General features: G+C 47.9%; 1 protein-coding gene across 1 annotated transcript in view; it reads left to right on the forward strand.

Moving 5' to 3' along the window:
• NPR2 (natriuretic peptide receptor 2) overlaps positions 1-10048 on the forward strand; it is a 16945-nt gene that overhangs the window by 2601 nt on the left and 4296 nt on the right. The window contains exons 3-13 of the mRNA XM_007455974.1: positions 4950-5063; positions 5367-5502; positions 5746-5840; positions 6068-6200; positions 6428-6512; positions 6753-6873; positions 7036-7110; positions 7322-7399; positions 7643-7747; positions 7865-7936; positions 9915-10048. The exon at positions 9915-10048 is cut by the window's right edge and continues 13 nt beyond it. Coding sequence (XP_007456036.1) covers positions 4950-5063; positions 5367-5502; positions 5746-5840; positions 6068-6200; positions 6428-6512; positions 6753-6873; positions 7036-7110; positions 7322-7399; positions 7643-7747; positions 7865-7936; positions 9915-10048 — 1148 coding nt within the window. The remainder of the gene's footprint in view (positions 1-4949; positions 5064-5366; positions 5503-5745; positions 5841-6067; positions 6201-6427; positions 6513-6752; positions 6874-7035; positions 7111-7321; positions 7400-7642; positions 7748-7864; positions 7937-9914) is intronic.

A 10048-nucleotide genomic window follows, 5' to 3' on the forward strand; every position in this document is an offset into this window, starting at 1 on the left:
GTAGGGAAAATTGACATGACTGTCTTCACTTCACTTCTCTGCTCAAAACTTTCAATGACTTATTTCCTACAGAATAAAGTCCTGACTCCTTATCATGACATTTAAGATTTTATACAGTCCTCAACCCACTTTTAAAATCTTACCTCCCAGTACTGCTGAGTACTCCAGCCGGCTAGACCTCGCTCAGACCTGCTACCTCGGGCCTCCCTGCCCCCCTGCCTTTGGGCTCTTTGCTGCTTTTGTCCACAGTGGTCTTCCTCCTCTTACCCCAAATCTCTCCCTCTCAAAATCATACCCATGAGTTGCTCCCCGATTCTCCCACCAATTTTTCACTTACTTATGTACATAAGTACTTTTTTAGACTTATTTATGCATACCCTCTTCTTATCCCAAAAAAGGATTTGAGGTGGTGTATAGGATAACCTTAAGGTCTTTTCAACCATGAGATTCTTTGACTCTAAGTAGATGTGTATAAGGGCTGGACTTGGGTGGCCACCTTCTCCAATGAGTAAGGTTTTATGTGGCTGTGATTATATATTTGGTAGTGTCTGACTGTGAATGACATATCTGTTTGCATGCCTGAGTATGAGTCTGTGACCGTCACACTTGAACACGGGCAGTGGCAGGACAGGTTTTGTTGCTGCTGAACTTTTGCCTAAAACGACCTTCTCACCTTTGTGTGTCTGGATAATGCTTGTGTATTCTATAATACTCAGACCAGTTGTTTTCCCTTCTAGGAGACAATCCCTGAATCCTCAGGTTGGACTGAATTTCCCACTCTTGTGCCTATGTCTATCTCCCCTAGAACTTACAACATTATCCAGTCAATGTTTGATTCATCTGAAGACTGACTCATTCTGTTAGTGTTTACTTAGCACCTGTTATGTCCTAGTCACTGTGCGAGGTGCTAGTATACAGCAGAGAACGTAGCAGATGTCCCTGCCTTTTGGAGCCTACATTCTGTAGAGCAGACAGACATAAACAAGCAATAGATACAAACATAGAACAAACTGTGATGTGTTACTTAAAAAGAGAAAAAAAGCATAGCGTGGTATGAGAGGAGAGTATCAGGGGGATTGTGCTTTAGCTGGTGTGGTCAAGGAGGGTCTCTCTAACCCTCCCAGATGGGAAGACTCCACAGCTTTCTGGGCCATACTCTCTTTGTGGAGGGAACATCTCTCTTCTTGTGGGAGAATTCCTACCAGCCAAGGGGCCCCAGCACTTAGGGTAGGAGGAGGAGGGATCTTAGTCTGCTAACAGTTAGTTACATATAGTTGACTCTTCAACACTGTGGGGGTTAGGGGCACCCACCCTCCATGCAATCGAAAATCTGAGTATAACTTTACAGTCAGGCTTCCCTCTTGGAGGTTCCATCCACATCTGTGGATTCAACCAAGTGTAGATCATGTAGTACCATGGTCTGCGTTCATTGAAAGCAATCTGCATATCAGTGGACCCGTGCAGTCCAAACCCAGGTTTTTCAAGGGTGAACTGTAAATTAATTCTCAGCTCTCCCACTCACTGTAGGCATTATTCAGACAGAAAAACAAAGAGGGAGGTTTTGCTACAATATAAGAGAAGGGGCATTCAAGAATATGCTGAGGGGAAAATCAAAGGGAAGTTGTGTGGTCAGATCCAGACAAGGGTGAAAGAGCAGAGAGCCCACACCCCAGAGATACCTGGCCCACTGGGGTCCCAGACCAGGCCAGCCTGGAAAAGGTGGCAGCAGAGGTGAGGAGTCGCTGATATAGATGCCCACAGCCTTTCCAGGAGGGTGTCATGCCCAAGGAAGGGGTCCCAGCTCATGCTGGATACTAGCTATTGGGGGAGAGGACTCTAAAATTAAGTATGTTGCTATGATTTTTCTCCCTCATTGAACCATAGCCGCTTGAGGGCAGGGATCATGCTTGTCTTTGTATTCTGTGTGTCTAGCACGTTTGTTGAATTGAATCAAGGGGTGTGTAGGGAAGAGGGGGGATGGGGTTAGGAATTCATTTAGACAGGAGTAGAGCTGGCAGGTACTGTAAACCAAGATGATCGACCAGGAAAGGGAAGAATAAGTAGATATGGTGGAACTCACCAAATGACTAGGCTCTAAGGATCCAGAGGCTCTGTCTGGACATTTGAGGACATTCTACAGGGTCAGAAACCCAGGCAGAAGCCACAAACTAGGTGACCAGCATGAGACTGGGTTACAGATGGGGGACACCAGCGGCTAGAATGGAAGTAAGCAGTAAACCAAGGGCCATGTAAGGCAGCATCTCTTGTGGAGACCATTCTGTTAATTTAGGCCACTGTTAACAGCGCCTCCTGCGGCAGCCAGAGTGGGTCTGGGTGTGGGTGGGCCCACAGGCAGAGCCAGGCATCTGCTGCCCTTGCACATTTCCCAGGTGCCCTCCTGGCTTCCACCCACCGCTGTACCCATTTTGGCAGCCTTTGCTTTTTTTTTTTTTTTTTTTTCCCCAGAGTGGGTCTGGGTGTGGGTGGGCCCACAGGCAGAGCCAGGCATCTGCTGCCCTTGCACATTTCCCAGGTGCCCTCCTGGCTTCCACCCACCGCTGTACCCATTTTGGCAGCCTTTGTTTTTTTTTTTTTTTTTTTCCGCCTGGGGTCCCCTGTGGAATGGGACACAGTTACCTACCTTTACCTTCTCTCTAGCCCCTGAGCAAGAACAGAAATTCTTTGGAAGTTCTTCTGCTTCTCTCTCTTTTTTTTAGTAGCTGGTGACCACAGCAAAACAGAGTCGAGCATAGCAGTTCTCAGAGTGTGGTCTTAGGATCCTGGGGGCCCCTGGAATCCTTTTAGGGGGACCATGAGGGCAAAACTATTTTAAAAATAATACTAAGGTGTTATTTGCCTCCGTCACTCTCATTCTTCCATGACTGTACAGTGGAGTTTTCCAGAGTGGAGGTTATGTGACGTGTGATGATGTCATCATTCTGGCAGCTATAGGAGGTGTGCTTGTGTATTCTTGTGTTTTAAAACTTTGTCAGTTTTAATTTCTAATATGGTAAATATTGATAGATGTAATCCAGACAAACAAAAGCTCCTTGGGGTCCTCAATAACTTCTAGTAGCGTAAAGGGGTCATGAGACCAAAAAGATTGAGAACTGCTAGTCTAGCAAAGAAACAGACCTAGGCAATTACTTTTTAAAAAGCATTGAAAACCTATTATCAACCTTTATAATGAAACAGAAATTGTGTGAAGCCTGATCTTTTCAAGTTTTTTAACTAAACTTTTTACATTTTTTGTCAACCATATCCTACCCTTCTATTTTTCTTTTATTCTTTGAATAGGTGTTACTGAATGAACCCTTCCAGCCCCACCCTCAGTCTCCCTTCTCCTTTTTAATTCTGCCTGATAGTGAGAGAGTATTAGCAGTGTGTGATCAAGCATCCAAACGCTCCAGTAAGAATAATTACTTCATGAGGTAGACTCCAGTCTAATATAATCAATGTGTATTAGAAACTGATTTCATTATTTCCTACCTGGAATGAATTGATGTATAATAGATCGTAAGTGATATATCTAGGATCTCTATGGTACTTTCTATGACAGGAATTAACACAACTGGTAGAAACGGCTAGTTTTATTTTTTAAAGAATCAATTTTATTTATTATATTTATTTTTTGGTTGTGTTGGGCCTTCGTTGCTGCACATGGGCTTTCTGTAGTTGTGGCGAGGGGGCGCTACTCCTTGTTGCGGTGCGCGGGTTTCTCATTGTGGTGGCTTCTCTTGTTGCGAAGCACGGGCTCTAGGCGCATGGGCTTCAGTAGTTGTGGCACGCGGGCTCAGTAGTTGTGGCTCGCGGGATCTAGAGCACAGGCTCAGTAGTTGTGGCGCACGGGCTTAGTCGCTCTGCGGCACGTGGGATCTTTCCCGACCAGGGATCGAACCTGGCAGGTGGGTCCGCCTTGGCAGGTGGATTCCTAACCACTGCGCCACCAGGGAAGTCCCAAAACGACTAGTTTTAATCTCTCATTTCACAAAGTCACGTTTCACAAAATATATTGATCTGAAGTCTTTCCCCAAAGTTGCAGTGCCAGTTTCCTGACGAAGGCAGCGGCTGGTCTCAGTGATTGTGGAGGCCTGAGGTGGAGGCAGAGGCCAAGAAGCGGGAAGTGTGTGAGGCCAGTGGGCCAGTGGGAGCCAGGCAGGCATCCCAGTGAAAGACAGAGACGTGCTGACTGTGGCCAATGAGAAGTGTGCATGACTGAGACCATGTGTGCCACTGGCTTATCTATGAGATGTATGTGGGCATGTGACTGTGTGTTTTCCTTGTGACTCATGATGTGTGGGACTATGCCCGTATGCAGGACTGCATATGGTGGGTGTTCCATGCACATTAAAGGAGCCGGCTCATGGCTTTTTACAGATGGAATCACTCTCTCAAAGGATTTCCCCCAGTTGTCATAGGACCTGAAATCTCTAATTCACTGGGTGGAGGCACTGTGCTCAAGTGGCCCAAATGAAAATGTAAACATTTTACTGATAACATTAGCAGTAATTAACACCAGGGAGAGGAGCTGTTGCTCAGTGTTGTCCTTGCCAGTAAACAGGTACCCAGAAAGGATGGGACAGAGGAGCTGTGAGTGTTATGGCAGCCCTGCTGGGAGGCCTGGGTGGTAGTAGGGGCTTCAGGACGATGAGGAGCCCAGTTTGGGGGATGGAGTTGACTTCATCTATTTCCCAGTCTCCACCTTCCCAGAACCATCCTATCTATCTATCTTGTATGGAGGAGTGCCACCTGCTCTCCCCAGAGTATTAAACACACACACACACACACACACACACACACACACACGAGTTTAGTATCCTCTCAGCCTTCAGAGTCACCCATGTATATTTTATATCATGTATATTTCAGCAAGTTCCCTGTCCTGCTTCCTCTCTCCCCCTAATGCCCATCTTGAATCATTTCCACTCTCCCACGTGCTGTTGGTACAGATGGTATTGGTCATCACATACCGAGAACCCCCGAATCCTGAGTATCAGGAATTCCAGAATCGTCTTCTGATAAGAGCTCGGGAAGATTTTGGTGTGGAGCTGGCCCCTTCCCTCGTAAGTAGATCTCTCTTTTCCCGAGAATCAGGCCAGGCTTTGAGGAAAGCCTCTTCTCCCTAACTCAGAATCAAGCCTTGGCCATGGAGCCAGCCCTACTGTGGGGGATGTCCACTTCCGTTCAGGATTTTCTCTTCTGCCTTCGTGTTCAGTGAGGTGGGGATGGCACCTTAGGAATGAGAGGAGGGAAGAAAGCAATCCAGAGCGAGGAGAGGTAGAAGGAGACCCCAGAGACGGAAAAGGGGGCTGGGGAAGGGGCCTGGCAGGACCTTCGGAGAGCACTGCTGAAGTTGCCACCCCCAGATGAACCTCATTGCTGGCTGCTTCTATGATGGGATCCTGCTCTATGCTGAAGTCCTGAATGAGACAATACAGGAAGGAGGCACCCGGGAAGATGGACTTCGAATTGTCGAGAAGATGCAAGGAAGAAGATACCATGGTAATGGAGAGGGTCAGTTGGAGGCCAGAGTGCCGCTGTCACGCTCAGGAGTGGAGTGGGCAGAAGAAAACACAGACACCAGGGGCAGGAGGGAGAGTTAGTAGGGGTCAGAGAACATGGCAGAGGTGGATACATATTAAGAATGGGGGCAGGGACAGACTGCGAGGTGACTGGAGGGATTGGGAGGATAGGAGAGGGGCCTAGGGTAGATCTCAAAGTAAGGGGTACTCCTTTCTGTCTTAGGTGTAACTGGACTGGTTGTTATGGACAAGAACAATGACCGGGAGACTGATTTTGTCCTGTGGGCCATGGGAGACCTGGATTCTGGGGACTTTCAGGTGATGGGGGACGAGGCAGGGAGGAGAGTGGGGGGCCTGCGAACCCAGCTTTCAGGGGGTCAACGGGGGCAGAATCACAGGTTCTAGCGGCAGGGACTTATTTCCTCTGCTGGAGCTGCATGGTGGGTGGGCAGTAGGTTGGGGAGAAAAGCACCCAAATAGCTGGGTTTCGGGGGAGGAGGCTGGTGGGAGCAGGCCTGTGGGCCCTGTTTTCTCCTTCCTCACAGCCTGCAGCCCACTACTCGGGAGCCGAAAAGCAGATTTGGTGGACAGGACGGCCCATCCCCTGGGTGAAGGGGGCCCCCCCCTTGGACAATCCCCCCTGTGCCTTTGACTTGGACGACCCATCCTGTGATAAAAGTGGGTGTGTGCAGGGACTGGGAGCACTCCTTCCTCCCTTGACTTTCCATTCTTTTACCTCCTCCTCACGGGCTCCCCCACCCTTAGCTCTATATCACCTCTTCTCCTATGCCCCCTGCCTGCTTCTTTACCTCTAGAGATCTGTCTGCTCCCTGCACCTAAGAGCATCCCCCCTCCCCGTTCACAGCACCACACACAGTCTTTCTCAGGGCCCCCTCTCCCTTCAGCCCCACTTTCCACTCTGGCAATCGTGGCGCTGGGCACAGGAATCACCTTCATCATGTTTGGCGTTTCCAGTTTCCTCATTTTCCGGTGAGTTCTGGGCTTTCCGCTGACCTACTCCCTCCCTCCCATTTCCACACAGCCTTCTGGCTGAGGCCAGGAGGCCCCTAGAACACGGGGGAGGGAATGCATCCCTCTCTCTCAGTCCTGTGTCTGGGGCGTGACAACCGCAGCTTCAGGAGCTGCTGGGAAGTCTCTGCAACCCCGCTGTTGGCTTCTGGGGTGGTAGGATTGGGCTTGCCAGTCAACTGAGGTGTGCAGTCCTTACAGAAAACTGATGCTGGAGAAAGAGCTGGCTAGCATGTTGTGGCGCATTCGCTGGGAGGAGCTGCAATTTGGCAATTCAGAGCGATACCATAAAGGTGCAGGCAGTCGCCTCACACTGTCGCTGGTGAGCCCTCGTCTCAGCTGTCCCTCTGCTTCCCTCTGAGTGCCTGTCCTTTCGTACCCTGGACCTTTCCCAGCACATCAGCCTGTAATGATAGCACCTGCACTACCACCACCATCTAATGTTCCTTTCATCCTCCCGCCTCCATGTTGCCCTCGGCCCCAGCGGGGATCCAGTTACGGCTCGCTCATGACAGCCCATGGGAAATACCAGACCTTTGCCAACACCGGTCACTTCAAGGTGAACACTCGTCCACTTGTTCTGGTCCCCACCATTTCATCCTGTCTCATCCACATCTGTCACCTCTTCCCGTGACCCTCTGCTCCTCATAACCCTCCTCTCTCTGTCCAGCTGAGCTCCTGGATGCTCCCACAGTTCTTCAGTCTTTCCCAGCACCCAGAGACCCTTTCTGATATTAATGTCCCTCTTCCCCTTTCACTCCCACCATCAGGGAAATGTTGTTGCCATCAAACATGTGAATAAGAAGCGCATTGAGCTGACCCGGCAGGTTCTGTTTGAACTCAAACATGTAAGTCATGGTGTGTGGGTTGAGGGCCAGGGGTAAATAAGAATGGGGAAGCGGAAGGGGAAGGGGAAGGGGAGGACTAGGGAACAGTAAAATTGGCTAGGAGGGCAATGGGTTTATTTATAAATGATTTCAAGTTGTAAGTACAATTAAGAGAAAGGTCCTCTCATGTAGTGGTAGATTTCTGTATATAATTTTTTAGCTCTTTCAATTCTCTTTTTCTTCCTTTTTTTTTTTTTTTCCTAGATGAGAGATGTTCAGTTCAACCATCTCACTCGCTTCATTGGCGCCTGCATAGATCCTCCCAACATTTGCATTGTCACCGAGTATTGTCCTCGTGGGAGTTTACAGGTGAGGGATATAGGTGGGGATTATAGGGGAAGGGGAGATAGGCCCAAAGTTACACTGACTGTGCAGGTAATAGTGGGGCTAGGAAAGTCACGTAATCTATTCCGTGTCGCTTACCAGGATATTCTGGAAAATGATAGCATCAACTTGGATTGGATGTTTCGTTATTCACTCATTAATGACCTTGTTAAGGTGAGTCTTCCCCACTCCTCCTTGAGTTCATCCACTTTAAAATGCCTCCCTCTTTCTATCTTTGCTTATGATTTCTCTTCCTAGTCTAAAAATTCCATCTCTCCATTTCCCCTTATTCTTAAGGTTGGGTAATAATGGGTAAACAATGGATTTGGGGCTTTTAATTGGGGGGAATGAGTTTTATCTGCCACAAAGAGTCCTGTACTTGTAGAGAACTTTTGTCTTCCTGCCCTATCTCAAATCTCAGATCTCAAATATCTCAAATCTCTCTTTCTCCATCATCTTTTCTTTTTCCTCCAAGAGTTTATATTAAAATCTCTTAGCAGGGAAAAATTAATGGGGTCTCCAAACATATTTATCTTCTATTTTTTTTCCTCATCATTTACTCTCTAACCAATATTTCGCGTATCTGCTCTTTTGTTCAGAAAAACTGAAATTCAAAATGAACATTTATTAGTAAAACTAAGAGAAGCCAAGGAAAATTATACTAAATGTTTGGTATCTTCTAATATACTAGGTTTCAGCTATTTTCAAGTGACCCAGAGGTCTGTGGATTTGTGAAGGCATAAATTTGAATCTTGCACAGGTGAGACAGGTGTTTAGAAGCAAGTCCCCTAGCCAGTGAGCTAGCCTAGTGGATCACCTGTAACACACCTGGAGCTGTCTTTGGTTTTTCTGCATAGTTTTCAAGACGTTATTTAAAAAATTTTGTGTGTGTGTGTTAAAGTTTGCCATCAAGTCAGAGATAAAATATTAGGTAAAGTTGTTGTGGTGCTCAGCTGGAGGTGTGATGATAAATGTAAGAAAAACATGACTCTTGAGAGAACAGTGATTTGATGGAAAGGTGATTTAGAACAAAGCCAGAAGCCTAATATCTGTATTCACGAGTTTGGAGATTCCCAAAGGTTTGTTGATATCAAGATGAAATGAATAAAAAGGAAGAGTTCACAGAGACTAGAGTTTTGAGTTGTTTAAGCCCAGAGCTAAACATTTAAAGGAGGTTAGCATACAGGACACTGTATCCTTTTTCTGTTTCACCTGAACTGACTTCCCAGGGGAAGCACCACTCTGCCTTCTTAGGACCTGCCTTAGAGTCCCTCACAGGCAACCTTTCTCTCCTCTCTGGCCCCAGGGGGGCCAGAAGTTTCTGCATTGGCCTGGTAGCTACCTCCTACCTTTGTCCATTTCCCAGGTTTTTCTAATTTACTATTTTCTCCACTTTCTCTCTGGCCCGACATCCCCTGTAGTAGGTCGCTTTCCTCCTCCATCTCGACTTGCCTGCCTATACATGGTTGTATGTTAAAGTTTACAACTGGCTAGTCTTCCTTGGTGCATCCAGGTATTCTTGATACCTGGATCTCAAGCCATGTCTTCCTGAGTAGTGGCCAAGCATTTGAGGCCACCATGGGTGTTGTATTCTTGGAGTTCACCCTCAGAGATCTGATCCCTTCATTACTCAGAAGACAGGCCGCCCTTTCCAGGGTAATAACTGATAGCTCCCCTTGTCCTTCCTCTTAAGCATGTCTCCTATCCCTGGTGCTTGGGTGCCGATATACTGCTTAAGGTACCAGGAAGAGACGACTCTCCTATTTTGCCTGCTTCCTGGGGTGGAAACTGTACAAAGGATGCATTCCAAAATTAGCTTATTGTTTTTATGGTCCCAAGATCTTTTTTTTTTTTTTGCGGTACGCGGGCCTCTCACTGTTGTGGCCTCTCCCGTTGCGCAGCACAGGCTCCGGACGCGCAGGCTCAGCGGCCATGGCTCACGGGCCCAGCCACTCCACGGCATGCAAGATCCCCCCGGACCGGGGCACGAACCCATGTCCCCTGCATCGGCAGGCAGACTCCCAACCACTGCGCCACCAGGGAAGCCCATGGTCCCAAGATCTTTAGACAGCTAGCTAATGCCCATCTCACGGAGATGGAGTATCCCAAGCCAGATATGATCCAATCCCATGACTTGATCTGTATCCTGCAGGGCATGGCCTTTCTCCATAACAGCATTATTGCATCCCATGGGAGTCTCAAGTCCTCCAACTGTGTGGTGGATAGTCGTTTTGTGCTCAAAATCACAGACTATGGCCTGGCCAGCTTCCGATCAACTGCTCTGCT

Source organism: Lipotes vexillifer, unplaced genomic scaffold, assembly GCF_000442215.2.
Source record: "Lipotes vexillifer unplaced genomic scaffold, Lipotes_vexillifer_v1.1 scaffold920, whole genome shotgun sequence".
In the NCBI taxonomy this organism is placed as follows: Eukaryota; Metazoa; Chordata; class Mammalia; order Artiodactyla; family Lipotidae; genus Lipotes; species Lipotes vexillifer.